The 19,643-nt window shown below is 51.0% G+C and overlaps 1 protein-coding gene across 1 annotated transcript; it reads left to right on the forward strand.

The window, feature by feature from the left end:
• Nucleotides 1-5,211: 5,211 nt before the first annotated feature.
• loxl4 (lysyl oxidase-like 4) lies at nt 5,212-19,361 on the forward strand (the record flags this gene model as incomplete). The annotated part of the gene is made up of 9 exons (XM_042336789.1): nt 5,212-5,428; nt 5,705-5,883; nt 7,974-8,182; nt 11,629-11,667; nt 13,809-14,022; nt 14,511-14,694; nt 16,522-16,673; nt 17,360-17,527; nt 19,140-19,361. Coding segments are annotated over 9 exons (1,584 nt in total), but the record flags the coding sequence as incomplete, so codon positions are not given.
• Nucleotides 19,362-19,643: the final 282 nt, after the last annotated feature.

Below are 19,643 nucleotides of genomic sequence, written 5' to 3' on the forward strand. Positions count from 1 at the left end.
CAATCATCATCCTCTCACAGACCGTACTTATAGAGGCGGCTGCACTGGGAGGTTACCCTTAAACAGACTGGGACAGCGGGGGAGAGGGACACAGAGAGAGACAGAGAGAGACAGAGAGACACACACACAGACACACAGAGACACACACACAGACACACAGAGACACACACACACAGAGACACACACAGAGACAGACACACAGAGACACACACACAGAGAGACACACACACAGACACAGAGACACACACAGAGACACACACACACAGAGATACACACACAGACACAGACACACACACACACACAGAGGGGAGACAGACAGAGAAGTAAACCTATATACAGAGGGACACACATACACATAGAGAGAAACGTACAGAGAGAGAGAGACATATAGAGAGGCACAGACATACAGAGAGAGACAGATCATATAGAGAGACAGAGACCGCTACACACACAGACACAGACCCCCACACACACAGACACAGACCCTCACACACAGACCCACACACACACACAGACACAGACCCCCCACACACAGACACAGACCCCCACACACAGACACAGACCCACACACACAGACCCACACACACACACAGACACAGACCCCCCACACACAGACACAGACCCCCACATACAGAGACACAGACCCCCACACACACACAAACACAGACCCCCACACAGAGAGACACAGACCCCCACACACAGACACAGACCCCCACACAGAGAGACACAGACCCCCACAGAGACCCCCACACAGACAAAGTGGATTAATCGAATCGAAACAACTACTTTTTTTTTCATCCATATTTTCTGGTGACAATTTACTTTTCTGTCCCTATACCTTTCTGCGGAGAAAGAGAGAGAGAGAGAGAGAGATAGAAACAGAGATAAAGAGAGTGTGGGAGAGGCAGAGAGGAGGAGTGTGGAAGGGATAGAGAGAGAGGGAGAGAGGGAGAGGGAGAGAGGGAGAGGCTGATGTGCTCTCAGGGACACTGATCTCAGGTCAGTCTGAAGGAGGGAGTGAGAGAGGAACTCTATCGTATCTCTGGACCATTTCAGTCGCTGTTGTTGCTGCTGTAAGTCTGTTTCGTTCACTTTGTGTCACTAACTTTCTCTGCACTGTTGTTGTTGTTGTTGTTGTGTGGGTGGAAAACTTTTAGACCAACTTCCCAATTGCCTTTTGGTTGCATTGTTAGCAAATTGTCCTAAAACGTTGACAGATTTCTCTGGTCAAGTCTTGCGATGTGGTAATAATAATAATAATAATAATAATAATCCTTGCATTTGATATAGCGCCCGATCACCTCTTCGGATATACTGTAAAGGGAATTGACTGTATGTTTTGTGGGCGAAACGTATATAAATTCTATTTTTTTAAAAGATTGCTGAGCGCGATTGGCTGCCGGGTTTCGCCCGCAAAATAGTCAATTCACTTTACAGTGTATCCTGTGAAGTGCTTTGAGACGTCTCAACGACGTGATAAGGCTCTGTATCAAATGCCAGGGATTATGATACAGTTTATTGTGTGTGTGTGTCTCTCTCTCTCTCTGGGATGAGACACACTGCTGTTTTCTACACCTTCCTGTTCACTTCATTCCTACTATTCATAAAAAGCTTTGCTTTATTATTGTTGTTGTTCTCGGGTTATCTCCTCCTGATAATCGATTGTGCGGTACTGCTAAGACTGGTTGATTCCTTTATGGTTTTTCAATTTTTTACATTCATTGTTACATTCATTGTAATGGAAGGTTACATTCATTTTTTTCTCTCGATCTGTGCACTTAATTATTATATAAGTAAACCTCTAACACCATTAGTTACAACAATCATGCAACTTGCGTTTGATATAGCGCATTGTCATACCGTCGAGACGCCTCAAAGCACTTCAGAAAAATATACTGTAAAGTGTAGTGGCTGTGTATTTTGTGGGCGAAATGCGGACGCCAATTGCGCATAGCAGCGTCCCACAACCAGCCGTGGGTTGAGTGAAGAGATTAGTTATGGTTTCAGGTCCTTTAGGTTTTCTTATAATTCAGATTAAGGTTTGATTTTGAATTCTTTCTACTTTTTTCTCTCTCTTTCTCTCTCTCTCTCTCTGCCTCTCACTTTCCCCCTGATCTGTCTGTGTTACTCTGGGAGTTTCCCTCATTATCCTTCATCACTGTGTAGGCTTCCCCCGAGGCTGTCTGCTGACTCCCTTCCCCTCCTTTCTCTCCTCCTCCGCCTTTCCTTTTCTTGCTTCCCCTCTCTCTATCTCTCCGTCTATCTCTCTTTTGCCCTCTCTCTCCCCGTCCCCCCACCCAGTGCCCCAGGCATTGTTGCCCTGATGGCTGCTGTTTCGACAGACAGACAGACAGACTGATGTCATTGCCTCCCCCAGACCCTCTCCACATATGGTCTCCTGTTTCCCTGGTTGGAGCTGGAATATGGAGCCTGGAAGCCATCCCTCCGCCAGCGTCTGTGGCTTGTACCCACTCTGTGAGCCACTCTCTCTCCCCTCCCACTCTCTCTTCCTCCTCTCTCTCCCTCTCTCTCCCACCCCCCCCGCCCCCCACTCTTTGTTGCTCCCTAGTTTCTCTCTGTCACTCTCACAGTGTGAGAAACTTTGTCTTCCGTTCTGTGTGTTGTTTATCTCTGTCTGTCTCTGTCTCTCTGTCACACTCTCACCATCTCTCTCTCTCTCTCTCGCTCTCTGTCTCACACACACTCTCTCTGGAAAAGATGAGACGAGAGAAAAATGTGAGTGAGGCGAGCGAGGGACGGGAGGAGCTTTTGGGAACGATGTCCGTCTGGAAAGTTCTTGAGATTGGGGCGCGGGGGGGGGGGGGGGTCAAGCGCTCTGAGATGCTACCCTGCGTGAGGGCGCAACATAAACACAAGCTGTTGTGTGTGAGCGAGCGAGCGTGTGAGTGAGCGAGTACATCTGGGGGTGGGGGGTGAGCTCACAGAGTGGGGGAGTGAGTCGCAGCCACCGATGGGTTAACACTGCAGGAGCTCACGGCTCATGGCTGTTGTCAGATTAAACAGGAGCGGTTGCTCGGGCTCCCCAGACGCTGCTGATGACAGGCGGAGGGGGCTGGGCTGGAGCCAGCGTTCCCCAACCCTGTCTCCGCACTCCAGGAAAAATCCCTCGAATTCCCGTCTTTGCGCCAGATACAACCTTAAAGGGGCCACGCGTCCGTGGGAGGGTTTGACGCACGGAACAGGAGTCACGATTGACAAACCGGTCCCCGAGCGCTCCCAGCCGCTGCTCCGGAGGTGACCGAGGGTTTGTCCCCCGCCCCTCCCCAGGCGTAGCCCAGGCTGACCCTCCAGCGCAGCGCTGGGGGTTAGGGGGAACGCGCACTGTCAGAGATGCCATCCTTTGGATGAGATGTTAAACCTCACTCCCTGTCCGGGCCCTGTTCAGGTGAACGTTAAAGGTCCCCTCAGCACTGTTGGAAAGCAGAAGGGAGTTTGTCTCTCTCCTGGTGTCCTGGCTGACAATTCCCCTAATAAAATGGGTCACTCGCTCCACGGTTGTTTGGGTGACACGGCTGTGCGCAATTGGCTGCCGCGTTTTGTCCACAAAATATACAGTCACTAATATTTTCTGTGAAGCGCTTTGAGACGTCTCAATGATGTGATCGGGAGCTGTATCAAATGTATCAAGCATTCTTAGTATTATATCTGTGTGTGTGTATCTGTGTATGTCTGTGTATTTGTGAGTATGTGTGTGTATATCTGTGTGTGTGGATATATCTCTGTGTGGATATATCTGGGTATGTGTGTGCATGTGTGTGTGTATATCTGTGCGTGTACGTGCGTGTATGTATGATGTGTGTGAGTGTGAGTGACTGCACGTACTGAGACCTGCCCTTGAATAGCTAAGAGGTGAAGCAAACACTGACCCGTTAAGTGGTGAGTTGCTGACTCTGTGCAGTGTGGGTGGGAATGGCTATGTGTGTCCGTGTGAGGCGTTATCTGGTTACATTGACCATCTGGTCAGTAAATACCCCACCGCCCCCTCCTCGTTCTCCACCCCCGCCCACCCCCTCCCCCTCCCAGCAGACATCAGTGCAGCTATGACTTTACTTGCCTTGGGGCTAATTTGCGACGTTTCGTAACTGATTCCATGTGGTATTTGTGGAATGTCGCAAATTTCCATTTTAGTCCAAAGTTCAACAAACCCTCGATCGTCAAAAGATTTTTAATTTTGTTATAAAAATTCTAGCGGTTTAAGTCATCCCCACTGGAGCTCTCTACTCTAACCCCATACCCTCCCCATGGTGTCTATGCCGGGGCTCTCTCCCCCACTGGAGCTCTCTACTCTAACCCCATACCCTCCCCATCGTGTCTGTGCCGGGGCTCTCTCCCCCACTGGAGCTCTCTACTCTAACCCCATACCCTCCCCATCGTGTCTGTGCCGGGGCTCTCTCCCCCACTGGAGCTCTCTACTCTAACCCCATACCCTCCCCATCGTGTCTGTGCGGGGCTCTCTCCCCCACTGGAGCTCTCTACTCTAACCCCATACCCTCCCCATCGTGTCTGTGCCGGGGCTCTCTCTCCCACTGGAGCTCTCTACTCTAACCCCATTCCCTATTCTCCCTCTCTCCCCATCGTGTCTGTGCTGGGCTTCGCTTCCCCACTGGAGCTCTCTATTCTAACCCCATTCCCTGTTCTCTCTCTCTCCCTATCGTGTCTGTACTGGGGCTCGCTCCCCCACTGGAGGACCCGGGTTCGATTCCCGATGGGGTTGAGCCGCGAAACCTTAGGCGAGTTTCCCTGCTCCCCGAGCCTCTGTTTACTCAGCAGTAAGTAAGAACTCAGTTGCTAGTCGATTGGCGGATTGCTTTACGGGGGTAATAATCCCTCCAGAAAAAATAATAATAATTGGGTCACTCAATCCACCACTGTTGGTGCGCCCACAAAATTCACAGTCACTGCACTTTACAGTATGTCCTGTGAAGCGCTTTAAGACGTCTCGACGATGTGATCAGGCGCCGCGTCAAATGCCAGGATTATTATTGTTATATTTATGTTGGTTTGTCTGTGTTTTTGTGGCTTCAGGTTAGGAGGCTGTGAGGTGGAGAGCGAGAGAGAGAGAGCAAGAGAGAGCGAGTGATGGAGTGGACGAGCCGGTTCCCGCTCTGCCTGGCGCTGCTTCTGTGTGGCAGCGTGTTTAACCCCTGCAGTGCCAGGAGGGCCTCGGGGCAGCAGCCTGGGGCTGGGGCTGGGGCGGGGGCTGGGGCGGGGGCCGTGGTGGGGGTGCGGCTGGCGGGGGAGAAGAGGAGTCACCACGAGGGCCGTCTGGAGGTGTTCTACAGTGGCCAGTGGGGCACTGTGTGTGACGACGACTTCAGCGTCCAGGCCGCTGCCGTGGTCTGCCGGCAACTGGGCTACGAGGGCGCTCTGACCTGGGCTCACAGCGCCAAATACGGCCAAGGAGAAGGTGAGGCTGGGAGAGGGGGAGAGGGCACGTGTTGCGGAGGGGGAGGTGTCACGTGTTTGGGAGGGGGAGGTGTCACATGTTTGGGAGGGGGAGGTGACGCGTATTGGGGAGGGGGAGGTAACGCGTATTGGGGAGGGTGAGGTGACGCGTGTTGGGGAGGGGGAGGTGTCACGTGTTGGGGAGACGGTTGGAGATGGGCAGTTGTGGCTATCCTGACCTCTGACCCTAGCGACACTGACCACATGCGTGTGCCCCATTCCCCCCCCCCCAACATAGGGCCTATCTGGCTGGACAACGTCAAGTGCAGTGGAGAGGAGACATCGATTGAAGCGTGTGGGTCTAACGGGTGGGGCGTGAGCGACTGCAAACACTCAGAGGACGTGGGCGTTGTTTGCTCGGAGAAGAAACTGACCGGGTTTGAGCGTGTGGGAGATTTCAAGCCCGCGGACCTGGAGGTGAGAGACAGCCCACAGCCACGCACAGTCACTACACTTCACCCCTGTGAGACGTCTTCTGATATGAAAGGCACTGTATCAAATGCAAGGATTATTAGTATTAAATTATACTATAACTTCATGTACTTATTATATAATATACAACTTATTATATCTAAGTATGTAAGTACCGTGTATAATTAAAATATAGTATAGAAATATTATTATCTAATAATATAATTAATTGGCTAATTATTATCGTAATATTAATAATACAATAATAATCCTATCCGTGATAGCGCTCACAAAATACACAGTCACTCCCCTTTATATTCTGTGAAGCGCTTTGAGACATCTCAAAGATAGGATATAAGGCGCTATATCAAATGCACGGATTATTATTATATCATCATTAACAATAAAAATAATAATAACATACATTTGCTTGTATATTCTTAATAATATAAATACTATCAATTGTATTGTTGTTATTCGTGATAATTATTCATAATATTGGTAAAACACGCTTATTTTGAAAGATTTGTCATCCAGTCGGGGATGAGGAATTCTGGGGAAAGCACAAAATTGGCAACGCGTTAAAGTGGGCATTCTGGTCCCTTTAGTAACCGCTGATTACTGCGGAGACCGGGTGGTGGGGTGGGGGTGTGTGTACTATCTCAGATGTCTCTTCGTTTCACCCCCTCCCTCGCCTCCTTCAAGACTCATCTCAAGACCTTCCTCTTCGACCGCACCTTTGGTCACCCTCGTACCCCCACAGTCCCTGTCCTCCACCTCCTCCTGATCCCGACCCCCCGCTCGGGTCCAAATCCCTGACTGTCCAGTGCCTTGGGACGTCCTCCTGACATGAAAGGCTCCGTGTAAACGTCCTGCGTTGTTGTCAGTGGGAACGGGGTAATGACGTGTTTAAGTGATGGTTGTCAGGGAATTTCACCGGCAATTTTAAGTCGGAGTTAAATGTTTGCTAAGTTAGTGATGTTCCCGCGGGGGTTGAGGGTTGATGCGGGGGGTGGGGGGAGTGGGAATGGAGAGACGGGAAAGGATGTATTTCCCAATTGAATGAGAGAGAGAGAGAGAAAAAAAGAGGGAGACATGGGAATGTCTTGAAGTCGGATCGGAAATAGTTTGCAGCATAGAAGCTGCCTTCATTCCTGGTGACCAGGGAGAGAGGAATGCTCGTCTGTGAGCTGGGAAAGGCATGAGAACTGTCTAGACACTGGGAGCAGAGAGCGGAAAGATCAGCTCAGACTGAAGCCCTCGCTCACATTCCTCAGCAACCTTCAGCAAAGGTCAAACAGACAGGATGCTTGATCCAGCGGAAATTCACATTCATTCTCTTTCCCTCTTTGACTCAGTTTTTTTTGGGTGGGGGGAGTGGGGTGCGGAGGAGACAGACGGACGGACAACACCAGAGCTCTCAGATTGCTCCCCGTCTCAGGCTCAGTGTCGGCTCGGAGTCTGGCTCAGGGATTTGTGTCCCCTACACGCTGGAGGATGTCATTTTTTTTCCTGTCGTTTCTAAAACGCAAACGGCTTCCAAACTATTATTAATAATAATAATCATAATAGGAATTGTGCTGCTTATACAATACAATAGTACAGCGCCTTTCACATCGGGAGGCACATGTTTCACATCATGAGGCCGTCTCAAAGCGTGTTGCGGTAAGTACTGGGAAGTGTAGTGACTGTGTTTTGTATAGGAACGAACCAGTGGCTCAGTATGGAGCAGTTTACATTGACACAATAATATAACAAATAGAATTATTATTATATCATGATTATTATTGATAATAATTATCAATAATAATTCCATTGATTATAGCACCATTATTAATAATGATAATTATTATTTGTGCATCGGCCTGGCTTAGTGGGCAGGCGCTATATTAATAATAATCCTTGCATTTGATGTAGCACCTTATGTCATTGAGATATAGTGTAAAGTGTAGTAACTGTGTATTTTGTGGGTGAAACGCAGCAGCCAATTGCGCACAGCAGAGTCCCACAAACAGTCGTGGATTGAGTGACCAAATTTTTTCGAGGGGGGAGGGATCTCCGACAGGATGCTTATCTCTCTCTCTCTCTTTCCCCAGGGTAGGAACCCGGTGGATGGGGTGCGTATCCGCGCGGTCCTGGCCTCCGCCCGCAGACGCACCCCCCTGACCGAGGGCATCGTGGAGGTGAGGCTGCGCGGACGCTGGCGGCAGGTCTGTGATGTCGGCTGGAACCTGAATAACAGCCGTGTAGTGTGTGGCATGTTGGGCTTCCCTGCAGAGCTCCCTGTCAACACCAAGGTATACAAGTAAGTGAGAGAGGATGAGAGGGCTAGAGTGAGAATGAGAGGGAGAGAGAATGAGAGGGAGAGAGAATGAGAGGGAGAGAGAGTGAGAGTGAGAGAGAGTGAGAATGAGAGTGTGAGAGAGAACGAGAGAAAGAACGAGAGAGAGAGAGAGAGAACGAGAGAGAGAGAGAGAATGGGAGTGAGAGAGAGAGAGAGAGAATGAGAGAGACTAAGTCAGAGAAAGAGAACGAATGAGAGAGAGGTTGGGGAGGATGGTGGTGAGGATGGGCGGGGGGAGGAGACGAAGCGGGGCAGGGCGTTGGTGGGGGTCGGGGTACAGCCCGGGAATGAGCTGTCAGCTTCCTAAACCATCGATGGGCCGAATGGCCTCCTTCTGTGCCGTAACATTCTATGAAAATCTATGAATCTCGAGATGTTTATTTGGTTGGTCTGTGGTGGAGCCGCAGTGTGAGTCGAGTTTAGTTTTGTTTCCAGTTTTCAGTCAGTCTGAGCAAATATTTGGACTGAACATTTGCATCAAAGTGCCTGAGACCAGAACATACAGCCCCCACGCCATCCGCAGACTTGTTAAATCCAGCAACCACAAGGGCATCAATGTTTGATGAAAATAACAGAGGAAAAAGAGAACAGGGTTAGAGTAGAGAGCTCCAGTGGGGGAGCGAACCCCAGCACAGACATGATGGGGAGAGAGAGAGAGCAGGGAATGGGGTTAAGAGTTTAGTAAAAGGTTGCTCTGTGGTCACTTTGATCGTGAAGGAATCCCATTACCTCACGGCTCAAACATCGTAAACAAGAATTAAAATATTTAAACTCTGTTCTGCACGTTCCTGAGCCCTCACACACCGAAAATCCCACAACTCGGGTCCTTCAGGATCCAAACTGAACATTATAGCCTATCCTTCAGATGAGACGTTAAACCAAGAACGTCTGCCCGTTCAGGTGGATGTTAAAGATCCTGAGGCGCTATTTGAAAAGAGAAGAGTTTCTCTCTCTCCCGGAGTCCTGGTAAACAATACCTCAAATAAAATTGGTCACTCACTGCATGGCGGTGTGCGACTAACTGGCTGCTGAGTTTCACCCACAAAATGCACAGTCACTTCACTTTGTGGTATAATCTGTGGAAGCACTTTGAGACGTCTCAACGATGTGATAAGGCACTATCTGAAATTCATTGATTATTATGAATATTAATGTATTCTTCGGTTCTTAAAAAAAGACGGTGTCTCCTCAACCAGGAGCGGGTGTGTAACCTGGGGGATGTTTGGCCAGGAACCCAACAGAGAGACACTCCCTGCTCTCTCTCTCTCGCTCTCGACCCACTGGGAGCCTGGCGAGGGAACAGCCCACACATGGCAATGATTTGATGAGGACATTCTTTTGAAAATCCACTTCAAGAGTTGAGCACCGATCTGGATTCCACATAAGACCTGGATATCTTTACCATCTCCCCCTCCCCCCTCTCTACATCTGTGGCCGTTCAACATTTCTCTCTGGATTCTTGGGGATCTTGTTTTCAATCAGTCACTTACGTTCTCAGTAATAATTCTAAATCACAACAAGAACCTTTGCATTTAATACACCCCGGAGGATGTCATAAAAGTGCTTCACAGGATATATTGTAAAGTGTAGTGACTTGGGTTTCGTGGGGGTAACGTACCGCAAAATGTACCACAACAGCCAAGGAGTGAGCAATTTTATTTGATTTGATCCACACACACACCCACCGACTGTTGGCCCATTTGTTTCTCTGAACAACAAATCCAGTCCAGGAACGTTGACGGATTCCTAGAAAATGCTCTCCAGCTGTGATGTGACTGATGGGGAGAACAGAGAGAGGACAATACAATACAATATGACATTGGTAAAGTGCGTTTCACATTGGAAGGACGTCCCAAGACGCTGAACGGTCAGGGGTTATGACCCGAGCGGGGAGGGGAGGGGAGGATCAGGGAGGGGGGGTGGGCAGAGCAGGTAGGAGGCACGGCTGAAGAGAAGGGTTTTGAGTCATGCCTTGACGGAGGCGAAGGGAATGTGGGATTGGGTTCCAGAGGGTGTGGGCAGAGAGGCTGAAGGCCTGACCGCCGTTAGTGAGGTGGGTCGGGCTGGGGGCACGGAGCGGGCCGGAGCCCGCTGAATGGAGGGAGCGGACAGGTTGATAAGGTGTCAGAGGTGTAGGAGGGGGCAAGGAGATTGCGTTAAACTGAGGTCCTGTCTGCCTGTTCAGGTGGATGTTAAACAACCCGTGGAGCTATTCAGAAAGAGAAGTTAGTTTCTCTCTCCCGGTGTCCAGGCCAACAATCCCCCAAATAAAATTGGTCACTCACTGCACGGCTGTGTGTTGACCGCTGTTGTGCGCAGTTGGCTGACGCATTTTGCAATATAAAAATATCCTTTCACTTCACAGTATATACAGAAAATAATTTGTGGGGATACAATATATAGTTTGGGACACAACATGTCAAGCGACTGCAAGGATGGTGGAAGGCGAACTAGATGGACCTTGGTCATAGAATCATAGAATTATACAGCACAGAAGGAGGCCATTCAGCCCATCGTGTCTGTGCCGCACTTTGAAAAGAGCTTCCAAATCAACCCCACTCCCCCGCTCTCCCCATAGCCCTGATCAACCCCACTCCCCCGCTCTCTCTCTCCCCGTAGCCCTGATCAATCCCACTCCCCCGCGCTCTCCCCATAGCCCTGATCAACTCCACTCCCGCTCTCTCCCCATAGCCCCAATCAACCCCACTCCCCCGCTCTCTCCCCATAGCCCTGATCAACCCCACTCCCCCGCTCTCTCCCCATAGCCCTGATCAACCCCACTCCCCCGCTCTCCCCCCATAGCCCTGATCAACCCCACTCCCCCGCTCTCCCCCCATAGCCCTGATCAACCCCACTCCCCCGCTCTCCCCCATAGCCCTGATCAACCCCACTCCCCCGCTCTCTCCCCGTAGCCCTGATCAACCCCACTCCCCCGCTCTCTCCCCATAGCCCTGATCAACCCCACTTCCCCCGCCCTAAAAGTTATTATGGAATCGGCTTCCACCGGCCTTTCAGGCAATGCATTCCAGATCCCAACAACTCGCTGTGTGAAAACATTTCTCCTCACCTCCCCTCTGTTTTATTTAACAACTGTTTTAACTCGGTGTCCTCGGGTTACCGACCCTCCCGCCAGTGGGAATAGTTTCTCCTGTTCACCCTATCGAACCCCCTCATCATTTTGAAATCGTCTATCAAGTCTCCTCTTAACCTTCTCTGCTCCAAGGAGAATAATCCCGGCTTCTCTACCTCTCCTGATAACTGAAGTCCCTTCGCCAGCAAATTCTTATGATCTTATATTCTTAAGCGCTTTGGGCCGTCCTCCCAAAGTGACAGGTGCTGCTACACCAAATGCATGTATTATTATTATTAATTATTGTTAATAATCTTTTACCATTTATTTATTGCAGGAAACACTGGGACCAGAAGACTCAGGACCCCAAGACCAGGTAGCTGCCCCCTCTCTTTCCAGTGTCTTAAGTATTCCAATTGCGGTCTGCTCACTGAATTCCAGAGAGGGTGAGGCACAGGTCTTAGAAATAAAAAAAGGCTACAAAATATGACTAATTGAGAAATTTTGCACTGTGTGAGCTTCAGTCTTAAGGAGTCCTATGGCATATTGGTTAGCGAGTTCGCCTCGTAAGAGAGAGGACCTGGGTTCAGTTCATCTTACAGTATATTCAAATGCAAGGATTATTGTTATCCCCCAGAGGATGGAAGATAAAATCCTCTTCCTCACCTTTAAGGTTCTCCAAGGCCTTGGTCCTCCTACCTCTGTGACCTGCTGACCCCATATCAACCTGTCCGCTCCTTCCGCTCAACAGCCTCCACGCCCCTCGCTATGTCCCTATCGGCGGTTGGGCCTTTAGCATCTCTACTCCCACCTTGTGGAACTCCATCCCACATTCCCTTCGCCTCGCTCCCTCCCTCACCTCCTTCAAGGCATGTCTCAAGACCATCCTCTTCGACCACCCTTCTCCCCCCACCCTCCCTGCCCTCTTCCCTCCCTTATCCTAAACTCACAGCTTGGGTCCAAATCCCTGACTGTCCAGCGCCTTGGGACGTCCTGCTGATGTGAAAGGAGAGATACAGATGTCATTTTGTATTGGATTATTAAGGCAAAGTGGTCTTGCAGGCTAACACTAGGTGGAATTTCGGGTGGGTGGTGGCTATCTCAGTGACCTCCTCACAGCGAGTCTGTTCAATACATTGAAGAGTTTGGACAACAGAAAGCCTTTCTTAGCCTGGGGTGGGGGGGATGGCGACGTGTAATAACACAAGGTTTCCATCATCAGAGCCTCAAATACTAAACATCTGGAGCGGGAGAGAGGGGGATGTTTATTGCCTGACTATCGTTTACAGTCAGACTCTGCTTAACAGAGCAATTACTTTAACTGAAAAAATGATTTGTGAACTGATTAAGTCTGAATGCACTGTTCCCCACTGCGCCTCCAATATTCACCCTAAATCTTTGGCCCAAAGGCAAAGAAATGGAAAAGGCAGACATTGTTGTGAATTTTTGTACAGCGTTCTGTATGAGGGACATTATACCTATATATGCAAGATGTTGTTGTTGTTGTCGTTGGTGAAATTCCACCCGGATCTAGATTTAATCATCATTTCAAAGTGTCAGCAGTTTGGCAAATTGTTTACACTGCCGGAAACATAGGATCAGGAGGAGGTCATTCAGCCCCTCGAGCCTGTTCCGCCATTCTACAAGATCATGGCTGATCTGTACCTCAACTCCAATTACCCCCCACTTGTCCCATACCCTTGATAATCTGATTTAACAATCTATCTACCTGCGTCTAGACAACGTGAACGGATCAAACATCCACAGCCTTTTGGGGGAGGGAGAGAGTTCCAGATTAACACCTCTTAAAGCTGTGGGAAACAGCTCCTGACTTTTTACAAGGAAGAGCGGTGGAGTTCAGGCTGGTTTGAGAGCTCACCAAATCCTTGCACATCCTGAATCACAGCTTAAACTGAGTAAATCCAGGGCCGCCTGGAGCAGACCAGCGTTTAACCCACTGTGGAGCAGGTTGTGGAGTCCTGTAGCGTTTTGGTGTGAAGTCCGTGTGTGTAATGGTTAGAGCGCTCGCCTCGCAAGTGAGAGGACTCGGGTTTGATTGCCGGGCAGAGCGAAACCTTAGGAAAATTTCTGTTTACCCAGCAATAGGAAGGAACTTGGCTGTTGGTCGAATGGCAGATCTCGTTCTTGTGGTAAAATAAAATAATATTGTGGTCATTTCACTCCACGACTGTTTGTGGGACGCCGCTGTGCGCAATTGGCTGCTGAGTTCCGCCCACAAAGTACACAGTCAATTCACTTTACAGTGTATTCTATGAAGCTTTGAGGCGTCTCGACATCGTGGTAATGCGTTATATCCTTATCGGCTCAGGGTCAGACTCTGCCACTGTGAAGCGCTTTGGGTCGCTACTGAACTTGAAGGGTGCTATATTTAAGCAGAGTGTTGTTGTATATTAAATGTAAGGATTATTATCAATATTATTATAATTATAACCCTGTGTGGAGCAGCTCCGTGTTTAACCCTGAGGACCCTCTCTCTTGCTGTTTGTCTGTGACCAGGCTGTACTCCGCGAGCAGGAAGAAGAGTTTCTGGGTGCACAAGGTGCAGTGTCAGGGAAATGAGCCACATCTCTCACACTGTAAACTCCAGCTCTCCGCGGGGAAAAAGACCCATCCTTGCCAACACAGCATGCACGCCATCGTCAGCTGTGTGCCCGGCCCCGAGTTCACCCAGCCCAGCAACACCCGCTTCAAGAAAGCTTACCGTGCTGAGGTAAGCCACGACTGATCCCCCCACCACACTCCCTCTCTCTCCCCCCATCGTGTCTGTGCTGGGGCTCGCTCCCCCACTCGAGCTCTCTACTCTAACCCCATTCCCTGCTCTCTCTCTCGCTCTCCCCATCGTGTCTGTGCTGGGGCTCGCTCGCCCACTGAAGCTCTCTACTCTTAACGCCTTTTCATTCCTCGCTCTGTCCCCTTTTCTGTGGATTATTACTTTAAACCTCACCTAAATCACATCAGTTATGACCCTACATTTAATATGATTGATGCAAAGAATGGGTTATATCAAACGTGCGTAGAATATAAACTCCAAAGCGGGACCCGGGCAGATGTACGATTTAATCGACTGTACGATTTATACAGATCAGGTTAATGCCGGCTTTACAGTGCTGGCTACTGAGAGTGTGAGCTGTTGTTGTTGGTGGTGGTGCCGTGTGCGGCAGGTCGAGCCCCCGTGACTCAGTCTCTCCCCTGTTACAGCAAGCTCTGGTGCGGTTGAAGAGTGGGGCGCAGGTGGGAGAGGGACGTGTGGAGGTGCTGAAAAACGGCAAGTGGGGCACGGTGTGTGACGACCAGTGGAACCTGGTGTCGGCCAGTGTGGTGTGCCGGGAGCTAGGGTACGGCACAGCCAGAGAGGCTCTAACCGGAGCTCGGCTCGGGCAAGGTCAGTGACACTCGCTCTCACATACACTGCGGCAGCTAGGCGGAGGGCAAAGGGCAGAGAGCAGAAGGCACAGGGTAGAGGGCACAGGGTAGAGGGCACAGGGTAGAGGGCACAGGGTAGAGGGCACAGGGTAGAGGGCACAGGGTAGAGGGCACAGGGTAGAGGGCACAGGGCATGGGGGTGATGAAGGGCAGTCTTGGGACATTCACCAGGATCTATATTTTATTTATAAATTTGGTTTTATCTTTTCTAATTTCTCCCCCCCCTCCCCCCCCGCTGGTCTCTGGGGTGCGGTTCCTCAGGTGCTATTTGCCCCCTCCCCACTGCCTCACTGCCTTACCGTGTAAGATGCAGTCACTGTGTAATTGGGTGAATGTGGAGGCAAATTTGGGGAGCGAGCACCGGCACAGACACGATGGGGAGAGAGCGGGGAATGGGGTTAGAGAGTTCATGTATGTGGAGGTGGGGGAGGTGGGGAAGAGGAGAGAGCGCCCATGTGGGCCTAATCACATCCACCTACACTGTACAGGTTTAATGGTTGAGTAGAGTTTGTGTGAATGTTTATTAAATGTCTGGGGAAAACTGATGATCAATCGCTACCGACCGTGAAGCTGCAGGTCAGAGATGAGCAGGGCCTGTGGGATGGGACATGTCCCGAGCGGTGTTTGAGCAAACATCAGTCACACAGCTGGCCTCGTGCTCACTAAACTGTTCAGCTGTTCCCACAAACCACAGACCTCTCCTTTCATCCGTAAAGCCTTTCATTCACAGGAATGTGCCTGTTTTCTCTTCCATTCTCTGGTAAATGGGCCGGTCGGGGAAACGCGCACCGAGGCACAGGCCAACCGACGAGAAATAGTAGTGTAATCCTTGCATTTGATACAGCGCCTTATCACGTCTTCGAGACGTCTCAAAGTGCTCCACAGAATATACTGTAAAGTGTCGTGACTGTATTTTTGGGCGAAACGAGGCAGCCAATTGTGCACAGCAGCGTCCCACAAACAGTCATGGTTGAGTGACCAAATTATTATTATTTATTAATACATCTTTGGGAGGAATTACTGTCAATCGACTAACAACCAGGTTCCTACTTACTGCTAGATAAACAAGGTGAGCGGAGTAAGGAGACTTGCCTAAGGTTTGGCCCTGACTGGGAATCAAACCCGGGTCCTCTCACACCAACAACAGCAGAGAGGGATTTATTAGAGAAATGGATTTTAGTAAATTATTCCTTGACAACAAAACAATGTGAAATAATTATGTAGATGGCTATGCAAAATTCAGAGTTACAGCAAAGCATGGTGTAAAATATACAGTGTTATATTACTGTTAGCTGATTAACTGATATAAATAATTAACTTATATAAATCCTATATAGCAACTCTGCTGTAAAAGTAAATTGAGTTCAGGCGTCTCTTATTACCCAATGTGTGTAGCATTTAAATAAAATACAGTCAATTAACTTTACAGTATATTATGTGAGGCTCTTTTGAGATGGATGTCTCAACGATGTGATTAGGTGCCTTATCCGGCAAGGATTATTATTATATCGTCATTATTATTATGATTGACAACAAACCAGAAGGGAGATGGAAGAGAAGTTATTTTATCCAGAGAGCGGTTGCGGTCTGGAATGCACTGCCTGAAAGGGGTCGGTGGAAGCAGATTCGATCGTAGCTTTCAACAGGGAATTGGACATTTTCTTGAGAGGAAGAGAATGTGACGGCTGTGGGTGAGACGCGGGGAGCGGAGAGTGTGAGATCCAATGCAGCACAACACGACACGTCGGAAGGACGTGACTCTGGTGACTGTGTTATGTGGTTCCAGGTGTGGGTCCCATCCACATGAACGAGGTGAGCTGCAGTGGGTTTGAGAGGTCGGTCACGGACTGCAGCTTCCAGGAGAGCGGCCCGGCCTGCCGTCACCGCGAGGACGCTGCCGTGCGCTGCAACACCCCCCACATGGGCTTCCAGAGCAAGGTCAGTGTGGGGGGGGGGGGGGGGCAAGAGGGAGATCAACAACACCAACAACACAGCCTCCTCCACACAGGGCAGCGTCTCGGGAGGGCTTAACAGATCAGCGTCAAGATCCTCTCGCTCGTCTACAAACCCCTTGGCGCCCTGGCACCCCCCTACTTTACTGACCTGCTTTCGTCCCCCCCACCCCACTCCGCTCTGCTGCCCGCTGCCTCCCCCCTTGCTCGCCCCTCGCGCTCCCCACCAGCACTGCCCGCGCTTTCAGCCACTTACGTCCCAATGCTTTGGAACTCTCTCCCTCAATCCCCCCCCCACCCCCCCACTCCCCCCTCTTTCGTTCACGACACGAGGCCTTCCTCTTCGCTTCTGGTCTACCCCCCCCCACCCCCGGCTCAGGGTCAGGCTCCCCCCGCCGCCCCCCACACTCCCCCCTCCCATCCCCAAGGATTCCTCCTGCAGTCCCGTCCCGTCTCCCGGAATCCCGGATCAGCATCGCTCCCCGGGGGGGGTTTACGGTTCTGATCGTCTCTTCGCATTCCCCCCCCCACCCACTCACTAACACCCCAACCACCCCCCCACCCCCCGTCTCTCCCCCATTGCCCCTCTCCCCTTCCCTCCCAACCCCTTGCCCCTGGCCTCCGCCCCCCCCAGCTGTGTGACGTCTCCCCTGTGTTGACCCCCTGGGGCAGGTGCGGCTGTCTGGGGGCAGGAACCCGTTTGAGGGTCAGGTGGAGGTGTTGGTGGAGGTGAACGGCACCGGCCGCTGGGGGAAGGTGTGCGGTGAGGGCTGGGGTCTGACCGAGGCCATGGTCGTCTGCCGCCAACTGGGGCTGGGCTTCGCCAACCACGCCGTCCAGGTGATGGGGGCCGCGGGGCGGGGGGGGGGGGGGGGGCGTGTGTGTCTGAGCTGTGTGTGGGTGAGTGTGTCAGTGAGCTGTGTGTGTGTCAGTGTGTATGAGTGTGTGTGTCAGTGTGTGTGTGTGTCAGTGTGTGAGTGTGTGTGTGAGTGTGTGAGTGTGAGTGTGTGTGTGAGTGTGTGTGTGAGTGTGTGTCAGTGTGTGTGTGTCAGTGTGAGTGTGTCAGTGTGAGTGTGAGTGAGTGTGTCAGTGTGAGTGAGTGTGTGTGTGTCAGTGTGAGTGTGTGTGTGTGTCAGTGTGTGTGAGTGTCAATGTGAGTGTGTGTGTGAGTGTGTCAGTGTGTGTGACTGTGTGTCAGTGTGAGTGTGTGAGTGTGTGTGAGTGTGTGTGAGTGAGTGTGTGTGTGAGTGTGTGTGTGAGTGTGTGTGTGTGTGTGTGTGTCAGTGTGAGTATGTGTGAGTGTGTGTGTGTGTGTGTGTCAGTGTGAGTGTGTGTAAGTGAGTGTGTGTGTGTGAGTGTGTGAGTGTGTCAGTGTGAGTATGTGTGAGTGTGTGTGTGAGTGTGAGTGAGTGTGTGTGTGTCAGTGTGAGTGTGTGTGAGTGAGTGTGTGTGAGTGTGAGTGAGTGTGTCAGTGTGAGTGTGTGTGTGTGAGTGTGTGTGGAGTGTGTGTGTGAGTGTGTGTGTGTGAGTGTGTGTGTGTCAGTGTGAGTATGTGTGAGTGTGTGTGTGAGTGTGAGTGTGAGTGTGTCAGTGTGAGTGTGTGTGAGTGAGTGTGTGTGTGTGAGTGTGTGAGTGTGTCAGTGTGAGTGTGTGTGTGTGTGTGTGTCAATGTGAGTGTGTGTGTGAGTGTGTCAGTGTGAGTGTGTGTGTGTGAGTGTGTGTGAGTGTGTCAGTGTGTGTGTGTGTGTCTGTGTCAGTGTGTGAGTGTGTGTCAGTGTGTGAGTGTGTGTGTCAGTGTGTGTGAGTGTGTGTGTGTCTGTGTGAGTGTGTGTGTGAGTGTGTCAGTGTGTGTGTGTGTGAGTGTGTGTGTGTGTCAGTGTGAGTGTGTGTGAGTGTGTCAGTGTGTGTGTGAGTGTGTGTCAGTGTGAGTGTGTGTGTGTGCCTGAGTGAGTGTGTGTCAGTGTGTGTGTGAGTGTGTCAGTGTGAGTGTGTGTGTGTGAGTGTGTGTGTGTGAGTGTGTGTGTGTGTGAGTGTGTGTGTGAGTGTGTGAGTGTGTGCGAGTGTGAGTGTGTCAGTGTTGAGTATGTGTGAGTGTGTGTGTGAGTGTGTGTCAGTGTGTGTGTGAGTGTGTCAGTGTGAGTGAGTGTGTGTGTCAGTGTGAGTGTGTGTGTGTGTGTGTCAGTGTGTGTGTCAGTGTGTCAGTGTGAGTGTGTGAGTGTGAGTGTGTGTGTGTGAGTGTGTCAGTGTGTGTGTGTGAGTGTGTGTCAGTGTGTCAGTGTGTGTGTGTGAGTGTGTCAGTGTGTGTGTGTGAGTGTGTGTCAGTGTGTCAGTGTGTGTGTGTGAGTGTGTGTCAGTGTGTGTGTGTGAGTGTGTGTGTGAGTGTGTGTCAGTGTGTGTGTGTGAGTGTGTGTGTGAGTGTGAGCTGTGGTCACTAACGCTGCTGCTGGTGTAGGAGACGTGGTACTGGGAGGCTGACGGGAGTGCACAGGAGGTGCTGCTCAGTGCGGTTCAGTGCTCGGGGACGGAGCTCTCCATCAGCCGCTGCCCACAGCACAGCGACAGCACCGACTGCCCCCGAGGAGCGGCCGGAGTGGTGTGTACCGAAGGTAAGCCCCGCCCCCTCATAGCCCCGCCCCCTCATAGCCACACCCCTCATAGCCCCGCCCCCTCATAGCCACACCCCCTCATAGCCACACCCCCTCATAGCCACACCACTCATAGCCACACCCCCTCATAGCCACACCCCCATAGCCACACCCCCCCATAGCCACACCCCCCCATAGCCACACACCCTCAGGGCCACACACCCCCATAGCCACACCCCCTCATAGCCACACACCCCATAGCCACACCCCCCCATAGCCACACCCCCATAGCCACACACCCCCATAGCCACAACCCATAGCCACACCCCCTCATAGCCACATCCCCTCATAGCCACACACCCCCATAGCCA

Source organism: Callorhinchus milii, unplaced genomic scaffold (genome assembly GCF_018977255.1).
Source record: "Callorhinchus milii isolate IMCB2004 unplaced genomic scaffold, IMCB_Cmil_1.0 Scaffold7, whole genome shotgun sequence".
Taxonomy (NCBI): Eukaryota; Metazoa; Chordata; class Chondrichthyes; order Chimaeriformes; family Callorhinchidae; genus Callorhinchus; species Callorhinchus milii.